This window comes from Abramis brama, assembly GCF_963993115.1.
Source record: "Abramis brama genome assembly, chromosome: 15".
NCBI lineage: Eukaryota > Metazoa > Chordata > Actinopteri > Cypriniformes > Leuciscidae > Abramis > Abramis brama.
In genome coordinates this window covers 29,512,452-29,536,198 of record NC_139977.1, presented here as the reverse complement: position 1 = coordinate 29,536,198, position 23,747 = coordinate 29,512,452, and the positions used below count along the sequence as shown (strand labels likewise).

Sequence of the window (23,747 nt, the reverse complement as noted above, 5' to 3'; positions counted from 1 at the left end):
TTTGTTACAGGTTTGTTTGATCACTTAAATTCACATTAAGGGGTGGGAATCTTTTGGTACCTCACGATTCGATTCATATCGATTCTTGAGGTCACGATTCGATTACAAAAAGATTCGATTCGATATATGCATTGATTTGATTCTAGTTTACTGTTTTGTGTTACTTTTCCTATTTGACTGTGGTAGACAGTTTAATTGGTCTTGGAGTAAAAAAATCCAACTGAATTCATTTATTTTTCTTCCCATATTAGTCAACACAATATTATTATTGAGCTGACTGCAATCATTACACACATGACTGGCAGTCTTCTGTAATAAATCAAGGCAGGCAATTTTATTTTATTTTTTATATTAAAAATAGGAATAAAGAAGCAAATTACAAACAATAGGACAAATAAAATAGAAAAAATTTACAAATTAAATAAACTAAGTTTTTCAGGTACAGAAGCCTATAGGCTTGTTTAACATTAAGAAATACAGAAGTTGAATAATTCAATATAAATTAAACACTATAGTCTTCACTGTATGAATTAAATATAAATTGATTCATATTAAAGATAAAAAAGTTATTCAGTCAAAAGCATTTAGTTGTGTGTGTATTTGATCGTGCAAGTGCAATGAACATGTCAATAACTTCAAGCAGTACTGCTTAAGTTAAAGAAATGTAACACTAGAAAATCGATATTTGAAATATCGCCCTCGACTAAAGATTTTTCTAGTCGACTAGTGGTCGTTCATTTTAAGCGATTAGTCGACTAATCGTGCGTGTACATTAATAAGCCATAAATCATAGTAATGAGCCTTTAATTGCCTATATATAACACACAGCCTAATCAGCGCTTAAATGCACGCATAAAGCTTGCCACAACATTTGCTCACCTATCTGATAAAACACTATATATTAAAGCGTATTTGGTTTCTACCGAAGTAAAACCGGAAGTCGAGGCTAACGTGGATGATGTCACTGACAGGCGACACAATGACACGGGCCGTTACACTGGATAAAAATTTGGGATTTCTATGGATTTTAAACTTTGTTGGAAACATTTGGGATAATGCAAGTACTTGTGTTTTTTATATATTTATTCCAAAATGTTTACATATTGTGCCTTTTTAAGGAGTGTTGTTTTTTTATTAGCTGTAGTAGCGGTTTATTTATAGTGTAGCTAACTATATTTTCAAATGGGTAGCTTGATTGATAAGACAAAAACACCATTTGGAAAATGGATTCATGATGTGCTCGCTTATCATATACATTTTGTAAATTTTGAGCACAAAAAAGTTTACGGACTGTTGCTTTAATTAACATATGACTGTGTTTGGAGCAGCGTAAGGTAGATTATTGCTGTGCACGTTTGTTTGACTCGTCTGGAACGATGTGTTTTGCACCTGCATCTAGATCCAAAATTCATGAGGTTTATTGTCCATAGACGAGATAACGCAAAAACACACTGCATAATGAACGACACGATACTCTGAAAAGCACAAGTTAATACTGTCTGGCATGTAGGAATGAGAATTGTTTTTATGATTTTACGTTGTTTTAAGCTGCTGTAAACACAGAGCAAGAAGATGAAGCCAATGCAGGATAAAGAGAAGAGATAAAGGAAGAGGTGTTCATCCAGAATGCAGTAAAGTCAGGTTACCGTGTTTGTTTTTTAGAGGGAGTCACTGAAGGTCAGCGTGTTTGGTTGTCACTTAATTTATTTGCAAAGCTTTGTTGAACTTCTGGTGTGGCTTCAAAGTGTAAAGAGCACTTAATCCCCAAAGTGAATATTCCATGTAAAGCTCCTGTTGTTTTTATCATCTCTTATTTTTCATCTGTATCCCTTTGTTCTCTTCCTCTGCCAGAGTATTTTGTCTCTTCCTGTTCTCCGCTGATATCGGGTTCCTGGTTTTTTCTTTCATTCGGGGGTTGTGTTCAGTGACCGAGGGCAGGCATGCAGGGGAGATGAACTGAAACGATGCTCTGAAGATTCAAACAAGATGTTCATATTTTATGATGAAAATTGGTCTCTTTCGCTAATCATCCGTAAAACTTTTGCATAAACATTTTCATGCATGAATTTGCACTTTAGGAGACAATTTAAAGCTAATTCAAATCAATAAAAAAAATAAGTGACCATACAGTAACACTAGGATAGTTTATATACCTGATAAATATAATTATATATTTAAAAAATGATATTAATAGCAGCATGTTATGATCATTGTTAATAGTTGATGATTCCTGATAGCATTAAATTTTACTGTGATTATATTATAACTAGATAAGGTTCGTCAAGACTTTTATGCTGGCTTGAGAAAGCCTGACCAGAAAGTTTGAAGTAGTTTTAATATTATATTATAATTAGTAGATTATTTTATCATAATAATAATTATTGCTGATTAATCCAGATTATTCATTTTCTAGGAATTGAATAACTAGTTGGCCCTACAGTAATTCTGACATAGACATAATTCTGCATCTTTCTTCATAGTTTTTTGGAACAATTTGGATTCAAATTTGAATGATGATGAGAACAAATTCATGTTTCCACAAAAGTTTTGTGAATACACTGTAAATTTTCAACACTTTTTATACCGTAATGGGTGAATGAGACCGAATGGTTCATGCTGTGCACGGGTTGCCACCACAATGCAAGTTTTGTTTATCGTGTCGCTATGCAGTTGCTAGGTTATTCTGATTGGCTGTCTCATGTAAAAAAAAAAAACAGTAATAAAAAAGAAAAACATTATGCTAGACACTGTTTTGCATAAGCTTTCAGATTATATTGATTGTGTTTATCGGATACATAGATAGGTCAGCTCTTCATCTTTGTATTGTTTAGGGAGAAGAGATGATACACAAGAGCAAATAACCTGAGAAGCACTAATATCAGATTTTTAGTTGCACATGTAAATACCAGCATTATTAAAGTAAACAAAGTAATCGTATTTGACTCTTCTGCCATTCTTTTTTCTTCACGTGATGAAGTGACGTCTGTCAAAACAAATTCTTTCATTTCTTTGTTCTTTCTCTCGGCATTCGTTCTCTTGGCTGTTGATGGCATTCCTGCAGCGGGTCAAGCTGGTTTAGCTTTAACACTTTCACAGGATCTGTAAATGCATGTGAAGGGTGTGTTCAAGGAGAACGGCATGTTTTAAAGGGAACGTCCCCTTGTTTGCCAGATTTGAAGTATTGTATTTGAAAGTGCAACTCGGTGCCGCTAATGTTTTCAGAACACTTTCTAATGTGCATGTTGAAAATGCATTTAGTAATTTTTTTGTGGAAAAAAACTTTATCAACATTATACAAATGTCAGTAGACCGGGAAGATTTTAAAACGAGCCGTTTTAATTCATAAATAGAATACGTAAGATCGCAGTGAAAATATACAAAGACAAAAGACAATGAGTGCAGCGCTGAAAAGGGGCGGGGCTACATAAGGTCTATGGAGTTAATTTGACTTGTTATTGTGTATATGTATACATCATTGTATGTGTGTGTGAGATATATAAACATACATGTATATGCACCTGCAGATGTGCAGTATATCTGATGTTCAGACTATTCCCATTACAATTGCATTTTAATTGCTAAAATGTTCAGATATAAATAAAAGCATTGCATTTTGCCTCCGTTTACCATGTTTAAATCTATTCTGCAGAATTCCATGTAGTTCTCTACAAAAAATCAGTGGAGAAAATGTGGAAAAAGTCACCGGTTTCTAAGTTTCATCTGAATAACAATACGAAAACATTTTTTTGGGAACTTTTTAAGTACCTCCGATAGATCTTGTCTTATGATAGATCAGGGTGGGACTAGCGCTGGTGGTCTTCTTCGACCCCCTCTAAGCGACTGTCTCTGTTCAGTAACGCGCTTGTTCATCTTGTGCTCTGCGAAGAGTTCGGCTGTACTCAGCGTTTATTATTGCGTGGCTGATTGATGTTGTGGTTGGGTGCGTTTCACTCGAGACGCATATAAACAAGAGAAGAGGTCAGATCTGTGAGGAAAGGGTCAAGCGTGTGGGTGGCATGGAATATTTACACACACACACACACAGACAACAACAGCCATGTGGAATTTGAACTCCTCTGTGTATTCACTGGTCAGTGAGAGTAATTTTCCTTTGTATGAAGTTCAAAAACAGCCATTTATTTAAAAGATATCTAGCAAAAATCAACACTCGTGAAGAAATTTGACCCTTACTGTCCAGAAATCAAAAGAGCCCATCCTCAAATGTGATTATGTATGGTCCCCTACATATTTGTTTGATGAATAGAAAGTTCAGAAGAACTTTTATGCACCCTTGAACGGCTTTTGAACGTAGGTGTATCTCTGAGCAGCATTGTGGGTTTACAGGAAGTTGCATGGTGGTCACGTCTCTATGGTGATCACTAAGGTCCTCCAGGGGGCAGGTATGCAAGGAATGCTGGGGCATTTGAGCAGAGGAGTTTAGAGATGCAGACGCTGGGATCTAAATCATGGATTGTTAATGTGTTGATCAGAGATGTTATATCAAGACTCGGCGCTCCAATAAATGTCCGTACATTTCACAGGCCACTTGCAGTGATTGATAGAGATATAATTAGAATGTGTTTTCTGAAATGACTCCGAGCCAATGCATACTTGCAGCAGTCGGGCCAAACACACCCTTTTGAAGAGAGAGTGATAAATCAAGCTTTAAAAAAGAAAGAACATTTAAAACAGGTATGTGAATGCTGTTCACTTTTAAAGGGATAGCATTTTCTCACGCTCATGTCAAAGCTGCTCTATTCACACAATCAATCATATTATATATCTTTTTTTTCATGTCCAATGCTGGAAAGAAAGAAAGTCATACTGGTTTTGGAATGACGTGAGGGTGAGAATTTTTGTGTTTTTGTTTTTAGACTCTTAGTCTCTTTAAGTGAACGTTTATGCTGGGTTTGTTTGGAGTGTCTTTGTGTTGTCTTTTATTAGCTGTGTGTTAAACCTTTCAAAAAGCCTTTAAAAAGGGAGTGATGACACAGTCCCTAACTATAGGAATGCTGTGTCAACATTACATGTGTTTCTCTCGCACCATTCCTCAGTGAGATGGGAGGGCTGCTGTTTTGCTGTCTAAGCTCTTGTAGTTGCAGCGTATGAAATAGTCTCAATGCACTTGCCGCACAAAATGCTTTGTAATTTTTTTTTTCTATAACGAATAAACATTCAGTTTATAAAAATAAAAATAATAAATTAGATTTGTTTTGTTCTATTTTGAAAGAGATTAATATTTTTATTCAGCAAGGATGCATTAAATTAATAAGCGACAGTAAAACTTATAATGTTACAAAAGATTTCTATTTCTAATAAATGCTGTTCTTTTTTTTTTGTGAACCTCTTTTTATTATTATTTACAGGGCAAGGTTTTCATGAAGAAAAAAAAAGAGAGAGAAAAGAAACACCCTCCCATCCCAACACGAGAGCCATAAAGGAACATTCACAACCATTTAAAAAATATATAATAATAATAATAAATAAATGAATAATAAAAAAGGGAATCCAACGCTGTTCTTTTGAAATTTCAGTTCATTAAAGAATCCTGAAATTGTTTTATTATTTTCCACAAAAATAAGCAGCATAACTGTTTTCAGCAGTAGCTATGTTTGCATTCAAAGTTGCGAATTTAACTTGTGCGCAAAATTGGAATATCGCTTAATACATTTGTGAATAAAGCAGGTTGCGCAGTGAAATATTTACATACATATTAACGGCGGGTCTATTCGCACGGGATTAGTATTACATGAGGTAATTTTTCCAGACCTTTTTACTGAAGGTAAAAGTTGCCGTAATCTGTACTGACATTGTCCGTAATGATAACTGAGATGGCACATATGAACGGGACTAAAATCACTGAGAAGCTCTGGTAATAATTACTTTACCCTACCACTCCATGTTAAACTAGTCCCGTCCGAATAGGGCTAAATAATAGAGTTTTTTGATGTGCATCGAGGGATTTATTAGATAAATGTTTCCATAGCAAAGTATGTGCAGGTCTTCTTGTCATATAAAAAATGTATCCGTCTCAATTAAGCGCATACGTTTTTTATCCGCATCTTGGCATTTCCATCTATCACTTTTTTATATGATATCCCAAAATGTGCATAAAAATAGGTGGATAGAAACATAGCTAGTGATAATAATAAGAAGAAGAAAGATGATATCTCTCTATCATGATGAATATAAATGCGTTTACATGTACATGAAATAAAACTAATATGAATTGTATGTATAATGCTTTTACTTCAGAGCAGTGCGCAGTAGGCTTGGCTTCTCTATATCCTGTCCTTCAGGTTAATAGAAACTCTCTGTGTATGACATCCATGTGAGCATGTGGTGAATGGACCGGTCGGTGCCTCCTTTGTCAAATACGGCCACTACATCACAGCTTTTGAACTGAGTCAATCCCAAACGTGCACACAATACACTCACGTGGACTTTTAAATGAGTTCTCACTCTCTGACCAACATTGATTCTCCAAATTCCAAAAATACATAATCTAAAGACATACAGACACGCATCATCTACAAAGTAACCAATGAGCTTATACTGTCTAGACTAGGGATGTGCAAAATTACATATTTTCACATTCAACTAGTCAAGCCCTGTTTAGTCATGTCCATCGCATGCATTTCTTAGGGAGCATTCACATACGATGCAGGCGTCTTGACACTTTTTGTTGACCGGGTTTTAACTTAATGAGCTCATGGTTGTGATGCCATAATCATGACAATCTTTGAACAAGTTCAAAGATGTTCTGGCTGAACTGAGCAGGACGTTTTGATTAGTTACGGACATTTGATCATGTTTTGTTTATTTTAGCTGTTCTGTTTTCCACGATACAAGCACTTTAATTGTCTGTGATTTTATAAAGAGTGAATTTCTAACCTAAACTTCTGTTTGTGTTTGTAGAGAGTGTTGTCCAGGCCCTTGCTGTTCTGACCGGCGTCCTCTCAGTCCTTCCAGAGACAGCAGATGCAGCGGAGGAGTGAAACTACGCATCAAAAACAGGTGTGAAGTTAAATATTTGTATTCGGTCATGCCAGATTGCATCTGCACCAGTGTTTTATTAATAGTTTGAATTTAGTTTAATTCCATATTTCCATATTTATTTTGGTTAAAATTGTAAAAAAAAAAAAAAAAAAATTGTAATGAGTAATATTTACTTGCTGAAACTAACGATTATTTTGGTAATCGAGTAATTGGTCGATTATTTTGGTAATCGAGTACAATTGTTCGATTATTTTGTCAATTAATCGATTAATCTGATTTTTTTTTTTTTGTGTGTGGTAATAGAAATAGACCCAAACCTTTAGAAGGCTTAAATTGACTGAAAATACATGTATAATAATAATAATGAGGCAATAATGATTGGTTCAAATAAAATATCAAAAGCAAGTAATCATAAGGTTTTATAGAACAACACTGTTAAAATACATAATATACATATTATAAACATTAAACATAATAATTAATTTAGTTTCTCTAAATAACGCTTTATTTTCTCCCGATAGAGCCCCTTTCCTTTCGCTTCCTCCTTCTCCATTTAATCCCAAGAAACTGTGCCGTATCGCAAAATGCAAACAAATATCAAGCTGCTCTCTCTCTGCTGCTATTTTTTTTTTGTCTCACTGTTGAAGTAACCATGGCAACGGATAGTGTATCCTGCCAAGATGGCGGCTCCTTCCCGAAATGCAACGCGGAGTGAAACGCGTGACGTCACATTCACATTCTCTATAGCACTGTTTTACTTTTATCGATCTTTTCGCAGCTTTTCTCTCTCTTAATGTATTTCTATAGAGAGAGGAGATGGAAGGATGTTAATCCATTCAATCCAAACATTCCGAGGTTTGATATTTTCAGAAAATGACTGTTGTCAATAACAACGCCGCTGTATAACAAACTACTGTATACAAACCGCAACTGGCGCCATCTTGCGTCCACTTAGCGATTGTATTGAAATTACCTACTTGTCTTGTTGCCAGGACGATTGTTTTATACATTGTAATGGATTGTAAAGTAACAAACTGGATTTACATTATCCCTTAAATCTTAGGACCTTTATTACAAACAAAACAAATAATAGAAAGATATATTTTGTCTATATAATACAAATAATAGGATTTTTAAGTTTATAATTATTATTTTTTTGTTGTAAGGCATGAAATGACTCGAGACTCGACTCAGACTCCAGTGATAAAGACTTCAGACTTGACTCAGACTCCAGTGATAAAGACTACAGACTTGACTCAGACTCCAGTGATAAAGACTTCAGACTTGACTCAGACTCCAGTGATAAAGATTTCAGACTTGACTCAGACTCCAGTGATAAAGACTTCAGACTTGACTCAGACTCCAGTGATAAAGACTTCAGACTCAACTCGGACTCGTGACAAAAGACTACAGACTTGACTCAGACTCCAGTGATAAAGACTTCAGACTCCAGTGATAAAGACTACAGACTTGACTCAGACTTCAGTGATAAAGACTACAGACTTGACTCAGACTCCAGTGATAAAGACTACAGACTTGACTCAGACTCCAGTGATAAAGACTTCAGACTCAACTCGGACTCGTGACAAAAGACTACAGACTTGACTCAGACTCCAGTGATAAAGACTACAGACTTGACTCAGACTCCAGTGATAAAGACTACAGACTTGACTCAGACTCCAGTGATAAAGACTTCAGACTTGACTCAGACTCCAGTGATAAAGACTTCAGACTCAACTCGGACTCGTGACAAAAGACTACAGACTTGACTCAGACTCCAGTGATAAAGACTTCAGACTTGACTCAGACTCCAGTGATAAAGACTTCAGACTTGACTCAGACTCCAGTGATAAAGACTTCAGACTAGACTCGGACTCCAGATGAAAGACTTGTGAACATCTCTGGGAAACAAAACCTCACTTCTATTTTTTAATCTATGGGAAACAGGAAACAAACATGTCTCTTACAGGAAAAGGAAGTGCTGAAGTGGATTTGGGTTTATGTTTTCCTTGACGGTCACGTTAGGGGTGACTGTCATTGCATCCCTTCTCCGTTTACTCTAAATCCACTGTTACTCGGGTTGTTTACAGGCTTTTAAGCGGATTTTTGTGCATTTTAGGGTAAGCTTGTGCTGTTGTCTCACATGCCAAAAGGAATCCTTTTTACTAGTTTCTCTCTGCTTCTTTTCCTCTATTTCTGTGTGTAAATAAAACTGGAGTACTTTATACAGATGCTATAAATAGTGAGACGACCTGATCGGAAATCTCACTTTCATCCGAATAATGTAAACAGTAAACAGCCATCAAGTAAACAGGCTGTAATGGAAAGGTCACATGATGTTGATGAGCTTGATGTGGACATGCTAAAACGGTAAAACGGATATTAAAAAAGGGACTCAAATCATATGGTGGCAATTTTTGTACTGCCAAGCATCACTCACATTATTTTCAGAAGTACTCTACCATTCAAAAGTTAAATTATTTAATTAATTAATTTTTAATTAAAACTTTTATTGAGCAAGGATGCATTAAACTGATCAAAAGTGACAGTAAAGACATTTATAATGTTACAAAAAATATATATTTTTAAAGAAATGCTGTTCTTTTGAACTTTCTATTCATCAAAGTATCCAAATATACATATAAAGGGCTCGACATTAACGCTTGTCCAGGACAAGTAGATTTTTTGAAGGGACAAGTAAAAGAGAATTTTACTTCCCCAACCGGACACGTAGCCTGATTAGAATGTCAATAACAACAAAAAATAACTAGGGAATCACTAAGACGAGAGAATGATTCTGATTTTATTACATTTATTGTAAGTTGCAATCGATAGTGTATAATAAATGTATTACAGACGGTAATAAGGGGAGAAATCTAAACAAATGACCGCAGCACATACAAAAGAAACTCAGTTAACAACATACTACCTATACATTTTTTTAATATTTTTAACATGTTAAGCAACCTCACTCGACGAGTGCTGTTTTCCTGAATACCATCACGATTGAAAATGTTACATTAATTTCCTATAATAGTTCAATAAACAGTTCAAATTAAGTCATTTACATTTTATATGCAATATTGGCTGTTTTTGTTCTGTTTCAGCAGCTAAAATAGTTCCAAACAAAGATCACAAGAGAATTATAACTCATCTCACAACAACACTCAACCGTGTTTCATTACTGAATGATTCAGCATTTTGAACGAATCGGTTGAGTCAAAGATTCACTGACCCATTTATAAACATCTGTCTCATTCTTAAATGAATCAGCCGTTTGAATGAATTTATCAATGACTCACTCATTAAGACGGCCGCCTGCCGCCACCTACTGGCGGTTTAGTGTTATGTTTAAAATTATCATTCTTTCCAGCGTTTCTTATATGTAGATTTAAAACAATCTCATAACATTATTTAATACAATTCAGTCATTTTTCAGTGTAAATGATTTCATTTGATCAGCCCTACCTAGGGTAACGACCCTATAGTGTCTTATTATGATAAATAATTTATTGATCAAATTTAGGAATTTAAAATGAAAGATGAACCATACATTTAATAAGATTGGTTGGAGGGGGTGCCCTTTTAAAGGTGCAGATATTACAATATGCAGATTTAAATATATCAAAGCTGATTGAACACTGATGAGAATATTGCTTCAGAATAAAAACATTTTAAAAAATCCGGACAAGCAACTTTTTTACTCGGACAAGTGTATTTTTATACACACACACCATATATATGTATACACAGTATATCAGGGCTCGACATTAAGCCTTTTCATGTGCTTGTCCTTCGGAAATGGAAGGACAAGCACGTGGAAGGAAAAGTGTGTTTTTGTGTGTGTGTATATATATATATATATATATATATATATTAGGGGTGGAGCCGAACCCGAATACGGTATTCGGAAAGGCACAAATAATGTGTTTTTTACGAATACTTATTTCGAACAAATACTTTTAAAAATATTTGTATTCGGGAACAAGAAAAACTTTATATCAAAAAGCTGCGTTTCCTCATGAGACATGGCGACCGGCGGTGCTGCTGATGTGGTGGCTGAAATATTTTGGATTAGGCTAATGTCACGTTGTCATAAGGGGTAGTTCACATAGCGTGTTTTTTGCGCGTGCAGATTTCAAATGTAGGCGCGCGGTCGGCGCGCTGCATAGCAACGACAGACGCCACAGGAGGGCAAGCGCTTGTGGACAGGAGAAAACGGTGCGAACTGCGCTCTTCATGATGACGAGGAAGTATCAGCAAAGAATTAATTGATTTCTAGCCCTTGCATTAGCTTTAGATATATTTATGGAGATGAGAAATGAAATAAAAAGCCGTCATTATGTCATTAATATCAGTCCGTCAGAAAAGCAGTTCTAGGCTTATTCTTGGCTGGATAACTCTTAGCAGGTTTAAAAAGCTCTTTTAAAATTAAATATGAATGCAGTTTTGGATTAAACAAAAGTACAGTCAAGTCAAATAAAACATGTTTTATCTCCTGTTTGGTAACACTACAATAAGATACCATTCATTAACGTTACTTAATGCGTTATCTAACAACACATTGAGTGAACAATATTTTTACAACATTAATTAATGTTTGTGAATGTTATTTAATACAAATACTTGATTGGTCATGTTTGTTCACTTCATTCATTGTGCATTAAATAATGTTAACATAAATAATGTTAACTTTTGATTTTAAAAATGTATTTTTAAATTAACCCCAAGGAGAATAATTGCGACAGTATATAGCCTAACTATTGTTTATTGTTAGGTCATTTTATCTAATGTTATCTAACAAATGGAATATTATTGTAAAGTGTTTTTAATACTACAGTTTCCATCTTTGTAACCGTGATATACGCTTTAATATATGTAAATTTAATCTAAATTAAGCTTTGGTACCGAAATTGTTACCGAGAACCGTGGATTTTCACAGGTATTGGTACCAAATACTGAAATTTTGGTACCGTGACAACACTAGTAGCTCTATTAGCTCGGTAATTTAGACAATAGGCTGTTGACAGAGTTACGTTAACATATGTAATGGCTGTTATGTTATTTTCTTTTCAATGACGTTCCTTGTTACATGTTCATTGCTGGATTTATGGAAAAACATCAACCAATATTGCATATCCATAATTATTATAATGGATATAATTAAAGAATACTTACACTATAACGTAAATTAGAAGTGTAACGCAAAAAAACTGGATTTTTACACCTATTTTGAATTTTACTCGAATACAAATACAAATACAAATACTTTTCCCCTCTCAACAAATACAAATACAGATACAAATACCGGCTGCTTTGCACACCCCTAATATATATATATATATATATATATATACACACACACACATATACACACACACACACACACACACACACACACACACACATATATATATATATATATATATATATATATATATATATATATATATATACACACATACACACACACACACACATATACATATATATATATATATATATATATATATTAAAAACTGTTTTCAATATTGATAATAATCAGAAATGTGTCTTTAAAATGTATTCAAACTGTTATTTTATTGTAAAAATATTTCACAATATTACTGTTTTTATATTTTATATTTTTACTTTATTTTTTAACAAATAAATGACATAAGATTGATCAGATAAGATAAACTACCATTAAAAAGTTTGGGGTCAGAATTTTTTTTTTGTAAATGCTTTGGTTATACAGTACAATATATAATGTACTGTAATTTCAAATACATAAAAAAGGTCATTTATTTTGCATCAAGTAGATTTCTCTGGTCCGACAGATGGCACACTGATCACACCAGAGACACAAAGACAGATAGCGTGCACAATATTTCCCATCATTCCCATCCCTCTCATGTAAACAGATACTGAATATGTTTTGATTTTGTCTGTTTAGTTGCCATGTTCATGTTCAACCTACCTTGTTTGAGTCTTTGCTTTGGATGGACCACTTACCTTTGGGCTCTGAATATCATAGACATTGTAATGCTACACAAGACACAAATTATACGTTTAGATGGTCCTTCCCTGCAGTTATTGGAGTTTTCATTGGTAATTTGATGGATTTGCGAAATTTGTTGTGTAAAAGACAATGAATGTACAAAGATTAATAGACCCACCCAACACTTTAGAGCAGTTATTTACATGTGTATGTGTTATCGCACACGTGCATTGAGATATTTATGGAATGTTTACAGGAAGTGAGTCTGAAGTGTCTTGGGGCAACGATTCAAATCTCTGCATCCTAAATTATCTCTCTTAACTTTCTCACTTGCTTGGATCTTCCATAATGCTGTAATTGGATCTTAGAAGAGTCTTCTTTTTGGACGTTAATAATTTCTAGTTCAATTGCAGTTCATCTGTCATGTGTGTTTTTCATCCATGTTCCTGGATTGTGAACATTCCAATGTTATTCGCACACTCAGAGGTAGGATTTCCCATAATCCCACAGTGACACGCATTAATAACATAACCCATCTCCCCCTGGATGTCTTCATTCCGATGAACCGTGTTCATCTAGAGAAATATACTATACTCGGTTTGAAGGTTCTTGATAGTAATGGGGTCTCCTGTGGGGTCTGAGCGTGATCCTCTCTTTATTCTCTCCATCTTGATGGAGGATATAAGAAAAAAGTTACTTCGCTTATGTCTTGAGATGGCATCCAAATGTAAAGGCCAAACAAAGTTTGTTTATAGTTAATCAGAAAGATCAGAAATTTGAATATACAAGGTCCAAGATCCCAAGCAAATGGGACACTGATCATCATTAGGGTGACTTCAAAACAATTACAGTACTAAACAATATAATTTCTTACAGTGGCATGGTTAAAGACAACTTTATAATGTGAATTCACAGTAAAACAAGAGCAGTAAATAACTGTGATGTCAGCATCATTCTGCTGTTGATTAACAGTAATTTGTAAGACAATTACCTAGCATGCATTCATTTCACTGTAAATTTCTGACTACAGTAATTTATTGTAAAATAATACTCTTTAATCCTGTAAATACCTGGCAAAATGTTGCAAACACATGCAAGTGCAAACAATATGTTCAGAACTGTTCAGAAGTTTGGGCTCAGTAAGTAAAAGTAATTATTACTCAGCAAGGATGCATTAAATTTAAAAATAAATGCTGTTCTTTTGAACTTTCTATTCATTAAAGAATCCTGAATAAACAGTTTCCACAAAACTATTAAGCAGCACAACTGTTTTCAACATTGATAATAACCAGATATGTTTATTGAGCATCAAATCAGCATATTAGAATGATTTCTGAAGGATCATGTGACACTGAAGACTGGAGTAATGATGCTGAGAATTCAGCTAAATTACATTATAAAATGTATTAAATAGAAAACAATTTGGGATGCAACCTGTGACCTGCTCTATCACTAACTATATCCATTTCCATCACACATAGAGGGTCTATGATTGCAACAATCAGAGCCAGACCAGACAGACAGTATTTAGCATCCATCTCCATTCTCCTCTCAAACCCCGCCGTACAAACACCCCCATCCCAGTCTAATCCAACTCTCCAATTTCAGTTTCCTCTCAGATCAAACAGATTAGTGTAGTTGACGGGCCGTGTTCCCAGGGATCAGATAAGGTTTCTGCAGCGGGACACACCCTTTGCAGTCTGGCCCAGCCGGGCAGGCGACGAGAAGGCTCGAGAGAGATGGTTTTGGGGTTTTTTTGTGGGTCAGACCCTTTGGATTCCCTAAGAGTCAGGTTACTGTGAGAGTGTGGTGAGAAGGGACTCTCCTGGGAACGATGGCATGCCACAGAAATCCGCAGTTATTGTACTCGGGTGTCATTACTCTGTGATGTATTTGTGAAAGAAACCTCAGGTTCTTCTGATGTGCACGCAAGCGAAAAACTGAGCAATATGTCAACGCGCTGCTCGCGTCCAGTGGCCTTATTTTTTGGACAGGTGAAGACACCTGTGCTATTACACCTGCACATATTCCCTGCAGGCCCGGAGATGGCTGTCACCAGCACATGAAAGCAACCCTGCGACACACCCTAACTGTGGCCTTCCTGTTCCCATAATGCCCTCTGGGCACTGATGGGCTTGTTGACTTGTCTGGGATCACGTGGATGATCATGATGCCGAAGAGGGAGAAAAAGAAAGGAAGAGAGGAAGATGCACACAAAGAGCCGTCTTTGTTTGATGTTGTGAACGCATGCTATCATATGTTCACATTTGCTCCCAGCTGTCTACGTGTTGCGCTATATTACTATTTTCTGACTTTCTTATATCCAACTCCAACACTTAATATCCAATCTCATGAAGGGCGCTTTTTCCTCCCATATGTCCTCCTTCTATCTTCGTTTTTGAAATGCGTTTGTCCCGAGCGCCCAGTGCTGCCGAGGGCAGGATGTTTATTCTAGCTCTTATCGTGTCATTTTAATGACGCTTAATTACATTTTAATGATCTTTGCGTCGTCAAGCTGCGCCCCACCAACCCTTCCAAACCCCGCCAACCGCTTCTCGGTTTAATCTCAGTTTATCGGGAGACTGCGAAGGACGCCATGGAGCTGCTCGGGGCCTTTTACCGCAAAAAGCTGCGGAGGAAGCAGAAATCAAATCTTGGGCAATCGGACGGGGCGCTGTGTAAGACACCGTCCGAGACCAGTGTCAACGGCCTGGCCACTGGACTCATCTCGAAAGTGCTGAGACTTACTGCAAGGTAATTGCTAAGTGTTCATTAAGGGAGGATAGCAAGGGAATAACAGGTTGTGGATTGCAGGGAAGGTAATGATTTAAGGACTGGCTGGCTGGTAACCAGTCTCCTACTGGTTTGAGGAAGGCCTTTGACACGGTTTAAGGTTACTACTTGCTTTCTAAACCTGCCGAGATAAAGGGATATTTTAAGCAGAATTTTAAATACTGTCATGATTTATTAACCCCAAAACTGTATGATTTTCTTTCTTTTGTGACCATCAAAAGAAGATATTTTGGAAAATGTCTGTATTTTTTGTCAATAAAATGTTTTTGATTTTCATTATATGGACAAAAATTGCATGGCCCTGAGTAGGATTATTTGTATTATATGATGATGATTATTATTATTATAGGATTATTATTTAGGTTTGATTTATTTTAGTTTTAGTTAAACATTTTTTATTTCCAATTAGTACTTTTAGTGCTTCTACCTAAACGTATTTCAGTTAGCTGCCAAGATAATGTTGCTAGTTTTTGTTTAGTTTAAGTTTTTCATCGAATATTTATATTTCTTTTTCAATTAACACATTTTTTTTTTTTTTTTTTTAATGATGATAACCCCGTTATTATAATTGCAATGTAATTGAATAAGCTCCTGTCGAGCAGGTAATGCATGGCAGGAATCCACAATCTGTATATGATTGATTACTCATTACACAGCAACTATTTCAAAAATGCAACAAAATTATCCTCCCTAGATGAAACGACTGCGTTCCTGTGAATCTAGATAAGTACTTCTTGATCAGCGTTTTCCTGTTTACCCTCTCAGATTTAACCGCAGTGGGTCCGGACAATCATAAGGGGGTCAGAAGGGTTTTCTGTTGTCTGCTCAGTTCTTTTACTTTGCTCAACATTGATTTCAAAAGTTTTACTTGTGGAAGTCATTATGACGGATCTTGTCCAAATCTAGACTGGTCAGAAGGAATGGCCCTTTGGAAGAGGGTGTGTTAAAGCAGAAAGTTACCTCCATAGCAACATATCATAAAAGCCAGATGTTTTGCAAATGCAATGTCTGATCTGTCTCCATAGAGCAGAGTCAAAGTTCAAGGTAGTGGGGTTGTTAAGCAAACAAGTCTATGTGGAGGCTAAAACATTTTTATTGTCCTGAGAAATGTGATCAGTCTGAATCATCTAGGTGCAGCTTTGTGGAGGAAATTGCAACTCCTCAAACAATGACCTACTGTCTCTTTTAATCTGACAATGATATATTATAATAGTAATATTTCTTATTTTGTTTAATATTTTTATTTAATACAGTGATATTACAATAGCTATATTTCTTATTCTGTTTAATGTTTTAATAATAAAATATTGTGTATATGTATATGTATATCTCATAGTCATATTGATATATAATTTCACTACAATCTTGTGCAACACTCAAGTCCTAAAAATGTAATGCTTCAGGTCAAACCCATAGTTCTAGAATGGCGCAATTCTAGAAGATCACTAAAAGAGGTATGTGCTGCATTTGCCCAGTCAGCTGACTGAACATGATCTTTAGTCTCGTACAGGCTTTGTCTTTCTGGCTAGTGATCTCACACCATCATTAAAGACCTTAGTAGGTCACTTCAGTCAGCAGACTGGTTGGGCACAAACTGGCATTGTGTGTGTGTGTGTGTGTGTGTGTGTGTGTGTGTGTGTGTGTGTGTGTGTGTGTGTGTGTGTGTGTGTGTGTGTTCAAATGTCTGGAGCAGCAGTAGGCACAGACAGTCTGCTGATCGTTATGTGAAAAACATTCATTATGTTCCACACCGTTTGAAACCAAAAATGTTTTTGTTTTAAACAATGCCGGCATTCTTGTCATGTTTCGCAAACATACTTCAGCACCCTGTGCCAAAACCAGAAATAGAAATCTACTTCCAACTTCCCAGAATTTTATTTCTCATTCTTAGAAATAAATGTTTATTATACATAAATATTTGAAACATAAAATAAGAAATTAAATTCTTAGTCCAAATATCGGTTGAGCTCAATTTGTCAGTGGCTAGATTAGGAAGTATCTATTTACTGATGTTTACACAGTGAGATTCTGGTTATAATGCAGTGCCACATTCTTCAGGGATGTTTTGATCCTTTATCCTCAGTGGCCTTGACTACACCAGACAATACATGCTTTATGCTTACATTAAACTACTTTGACTTTTCACTGAACTATTTCCGACTTTTGTTTTTGTACTTTATTTTATTTATTTTTAATTCGAACTGTTTTTGTTATAGCATGATGTGTTTACACTTTTGTTTACTTCATGTATTTGAGTTGCATTCTGCAAAAGAAAGGCATGGCTTTTTACATTTCGTTGAATGTCTTTTTCCCAGACGGAGTGAGCCTGGATCTCGACCTCATTCCTGGCATTCTACGAAGCTGGGCGAGGGCCCTCAGGACCCAGACAGCATGATGCAAGTCACTCAGGGTGGTGTGGGACCCCCTTGGCACCAGAACTACCACTCCAGGTCAGTGCAACTCGCACACAAACACACCTAGTGCTTCTAACCTTTTCTGTTTAAGAACGAAGAAAATAACAGCAGGGAAACGTACTTTAAGCCCTAATTGTTTTTCTTCATCGGTTGTTTCTCTGTTTCACAAGGATAGCATATCAGATTTGACTGAGATACAGTAGTGAAGATGACATTTTAACAGTTCCTAGCTATGCAACTGAAGGATCTGCCAACACAGCTTAGCAATAATCCACAATGAAGTTATTTATTCAAAGAGAGGATAATATGTGTGCTTAGTTTGGGTTGCAGCACCTGATTTGGCTTCATGAGGTATTTCCTGAAAGTTGCAACCTCTTGAAACATGTTATCTATGTGTGTGTGTGTGTGTGTGTGTGTGTGTGTGTGTGTGTGTGTGTGTGTGTGTGTGCGTGCGTGCATGCCACACACACACTTAAATATTTTTATAGTTTCAGCTTTCAATTTTAATTTATTAGCTCTTGAGGGTGTTATTTAAGTGGCATATGGATGCATATGCATATATCAGCGGCTTAAAAAGTCCCTAAGCATGACCGTTAGTAGCTATAAATGTTGATTATTTTGGTCAGACATGGCTCTGTTGTCTTTCTGTTGGTGGTTTCTTGTTGTGTACGATCATAGCATAAGCAGAGGACATATTTTATGTAGTTGCCCAAACATTCAAAAACCTTGTTTGCTTGTTATCTGGGTCATTATCACTGTATTTAGACCAGAACGTTCAAGGGCCATCAGTGATGACACTGAAAGAAAAACATTTAGAGTGTTTGAAGAGGACCAGAAAGCAAAGCATTGACGCACAATCTAATAAAATAAAAAAATTCTTTGGGATGACACTCCCTCAACAACCCTCCAAAGGTTCCCATGGCGATGGTCACCGTGGGCTACACCAATAGCATTCCACATTCTTAGACCTGGTGTCATTGTTTGATGGACTGACCTGTGATTGGTTGATCTAGTTCTTAGAGGGGTGACTGCAGAGCTGTTGACAATGGGTCAGTGACATCATGTAATTATGCCAGCAGAAATACCAGCAGTCTGATGCCAGCTTTCAGAGTCCGGCAATCACATACCCATACAAGGGCACATACCCAGGGCATCACTGTCTCACACCACCATAATTCCAACCTTTACGTAGCAGATTCCCACAGTGGATAAGTTTGGTAACAGACCTAACAGTGTATATTTGTCACATTACTCTCACATTACCAAGGATAAGTGAACAGGACGTTTGAGTAAATTAAATCTCAATACAAATTCATGACAACTATGGATTTCATGGTTTAATCAACACCAGATATGTTGTAAACAGTCCAGACATCAAATGCATTTTGACAGTTATTCTTATCAGAGACAATCTTTATACTTTCTGGTAAATAATTGAGTCACAGGCATAGCGAACTCATTGTGACTGTGAGCTCATTCTTATTTCATAAAGATCAGTGAATCGATGTCCTTGATGTCTATCCAAGTTTGTAACGGCTACTAATTTAGCTCAGACCGACAACCACAATAGTTTCTCAATCTTCCGATATATTACCCCAGTAAAATAATATTATTGCTCTTAGGCATATCCTTATCTTTTTTTTCCCACCCCAGTAAAATAAACAGAATTACTTCAATATATCATTGCATGTGGTTTTGTCCATTGTCTTATGCCAATGATTAATTTAATAGATTTTATAGTAAAAACTGCTGACTCAAGTTATTTTGGGTCGGTGATGTTTTTCATTTCATCTATGCATATATAATGATCTTAAATAACTCAGGTCTGTGTGTATGTGTTTATATATATATTTTATCAATGTCAGTTCATAGTATATTACTCATGGTTTTTTTCTTTTTCTTGCAGTGCTTCCACCACAGACCTATCAGGATTTGAGACGGGATTCCTTAGAAAGAGCCCAGATCAGTACAGTTCCCGGGGCAGCATGGAGAGCCTAGACCACACTCACCCAGCCTACAGCTCCTGCTATCAACTATCATCATCCAAATCCTCCAGCAGCATCGATCACCTGCACAGCAAGCGGGATTCTGCATACAGTTCCTTCTCGACCAGCTCTAGTATCCCAGAGTACCTTGCAGCAGCACCATCGTTTAACAAAGAGAGGTCATATTCCATGGAGAACGTTCCACAGAGAGAAGGGATGCAGCAGGCCGATATACGCTACATACGCACTGTGTACGACCCCCAACAGGGTGTGTCTGAAGAGCATGAGATTACCTCTGCAGCATTATTAAGAACCAATGACAGCAGAGCACAGTCTAGAAGTGGTAATGTCCCGGGCATGATCTGTCATCGTGGTAGCAGTAGTAGTGGAAGCAGTGGGAGTAGTGGAAGCACCACCAGCTCACAACGCCACAGTGTTGGGACAGTCTGGGATCCAGCTCACAACCGACACTCCTATGAGAACCTAAAGGGGGCGCCAGCTCCTCCATTACGCAGCGACAGCTATCTAGCATTTCGCAATCACGAGCGTCCCAACTCTTGGTCAAGTCTTGAGCAAGCTCGGTCACAGCGGGCACTTAACAAGGGTTCTTGGCATCACTCAAGTGGTTCTGTAGCAACAGGAAAGTCCTCGTTTGGAGCTGAAGGTCAGTTGCACACGGTGATTGAAAAAAGCCCTGAAAGTAGCCCCACCACCAAACCCAAACAGGGTTGTCCTCAGGCTGCACAACCCGGTCGCCTCATGTTACCCACCAGCATCTACCCTGTTCCACCACCCGAGCCTCATTTTGCACAAATCCCAACCAGCAACCCTAACTCTGGTAGTGTCTACCCAGCACTGGCCAAGGAGAGCAAGCAAAACAATCACTGTGACCACTTAGGTGGACCAGTTAAAGAGGATAGGATCACCCTTGAAAACGGATACCAAAGCAATGCTCCCAACCCAAACCCTGTCCAAACCAATGTTTCGGCACAACCTAAGCTCTCCGATAAAGTGCAAAATGACACACAATTCAAACCTGTTTTTTATCGGCCTCATTTGCAACCACAAGTACAGAAGTCACAAACACCATATGTACCCCAGGAGAGGAGGGACCCTTACACCCCTGTGCAACCAAGAGGAGAGAGGCCAAGGTTTTCGCTTGGTATGGAAGTTTACGACAACTACAGGCCACCTCGAGATGAAGAACAAAATAAATGCAATGAGCAAAACATCCATCCAGACTCACTTTACTCTGGGAAAGTTGCACTTGGTCAAGCTGCACAAACTTACAGAGGAAACTTCGTCCAAACTCAAGGAAGTGACCACCTAGTCAAACCTTCAAGGCACTACAGTGAATCTAGTGCTCTTCAGCAGAGAGGTCAAGACTGTGATCACCCTCTGACCAGACTGGAGAATGCACTTGCTGAGGTTCAAAGAAGCGTCAGTCCCGAGAGTACTGCTAGCCAGTGCAGTTACCAGAGTGAGCGTAGTATGTCTGTGCTGGAGAAAGTAAGTCATTTTGAGAGACAGCAAGTCAAACCGCGCAGTCATAGCAGCCTCTCCCACCATGGTTCTATGGCTCGTCTGAGCCAAACATCAAGACCTTCCAGTGCCAAGAGCTCCTTCTCTGGTGTGGAGGACGTGCACAACATGTTGGAGAGAAGCAACAGCTCAATCCCTCATGGGAGATCTCAGAGTACTTCTAGCATGGCAAGCTATGATGGACGCATGGAAGGGCAGCAGGATATCCAAACGAGACGTGGGAGTAGTGATCATGTCCAACATCGCCAGCAAAAAGAAGTCACCAACAAGACCTCTCTTCAAAGGAGTAAGAGCACCTTTCAGCTTGGTGAGGGGAATGGTAAAGACGTCCATGGGAAAGGTGACAATCATGACATCTTGGGCACCATCCAAGACACATATTTTAACAGAGCATATAGAGACAGCATTAAAGATGCCCAGTCTAAGGTTCTCAGGTCAACTTCCTTTAGAAGACGGGACCTTAATGTTATCCCTCCACCAGTGCCAGCCAAACACATGTCCCTAGAACGAAAAGGACCAAGTACAAATCCCAAACCAGCTACAACCTCCCCACACACTCCAAAGGAACGCCATGTCGTTCCTGTTGAAGCATCAACCACTCCTCCTGAACTCCCTAGTGTCCCGGCTGCTGGACCTGCAGTTATACGGATCTGTGGACGCAAACGGTTCACGATGGACCAAAAGAAACGATCATATTCCGAGCCTGAAAATATGCATGAAGTTGGAGTGTTGCCTCAGGAAATCAGTCAGGCTGAGAGGAATGCTCAACAGCAGTTTCTGGCGAGCGAGACGAGTGTTGCAGACCGACGCAGGATGTTTGAGCAGGTGGCGAATCGTAACGTCGAGTCAAGATTTTTCTCCTCCAGGCCTGATTTGAAGCAAATGCAGCAAGATGCCTTAGTTGAGTACATGGAGCGCAAAACGGGTAGAAGAGTAGATGGACGTCCAAACCGCCCACATAGTGCTTATCTACAGTCCGCTTCCTCTTCTGCTGACTTGCGGAGCCTCAACTCTACCCCAAGTATGTGCTCTTTGCAAGAGCCGGGACACGAAGGCCTCTCTGGTGGTATTCAGAAAGCTTCCACCCTTCCAGCAGGATTGCAAAGCTCCTTTTACCCTCTCAGGGGCACCCAAAACAACACACGGCCTGAGTTTTTTGCCCATCAGTCACAAGGCACAAATTCTGAATCTCATAAACCAGGTCCAACCCTGACCAGAAATACCCTTCCACAGCACCTGGAGGCCATTTTTGAGAGAGCCACAACAGCTAGAAGCTCAGGGAGGTCAGCTTCAGCTGAGGATTTGTTGGACCATAGTGAAGAACGTCCCATTCCTCAGCACTTCCGCTCCAAGTCATCTCCAGTGGAAAACTTTAGTCAGGTAACAATCATTTATTTGGTGGCAAACAAGCCAGACGAACTTGACTGTTTTATTGGTTAGATCATTAAAGTGACTTCATATCACATAAAGTTAAAAAGTAACAGTGTTCATGGCAGAGCAGGTTTGCTAATTTTAACTCTCCTATTGAATAGTTAAAACCAATTACTCACTCAGATTTCCCCTAGCTAGCATTTTGCTAAGAAAAAAACAAAAAACAGAATTGAAGAGAATCAGTTCTTCTCAGAGCAGTCTTCACACCCAGTCTCAACGAAACCATAAAAATAATTTCTTCCCACCCGATTAGTAAAGGATGACTTTCATTTTTGGTTGAAGAAAATTATCTTTAAGAAAACTCTGACAGTTGATCTGGTGTTCAGTGATAATCAGTGCACAAGTTTTCAACCAATTATGGTACTTGGTGGTCTCTTGTAGGGCAAAGGAGCAGTTCCTTTTCTAGAGATGGGCAGATATTGATTTTTGTACCCACTCCTGGTGCTCCACAGGAAGAGGCCAGTGCTCCTCACTTCCTGTTTGGTGCCACAGAGCCTGGGATGTAGTCAGATATCTGACAGATGCGAAACAGATAACTGCACTCCTTCTGTGCCAGAGGGGAGGAGTTGGAGATAATGGACAACTCGTCATGGTTTTGGGTTA

At 37.8% G+C, this 23,747-nt stretch overlaps 1 protein-coding gene across 2 annotated transcripts in view; it reads left to right on the top strand.

Annotated features, from left to right (window-relative positions):
• The window catches only part of shroom3 (shroom family member 3), a 63,437-nt gene that overhangs the window by 29,108 nt on the left and 10,582 nt on the right, over positions 1-23,747 (top strand). For both annotated transcript variants that reach the window (XM_084136191.1, XM_084136192.1), the window contains 3 exons: positions 6,919-7,017; positions 18,088-18,222; positions 20,093-23,093. In XM_084136191.1, the coding sequence (XP_083992317.1) occupies positions 6,919-7,017; positions 18,088-18,222; positions 20,093-23,093 (3,235 nt within the window). The remainder of the gene's footprint in view (positions 1-6,918; positions 7,018-18,087; positions 18,223-20,092; positions 23,094-23,747) is intronic.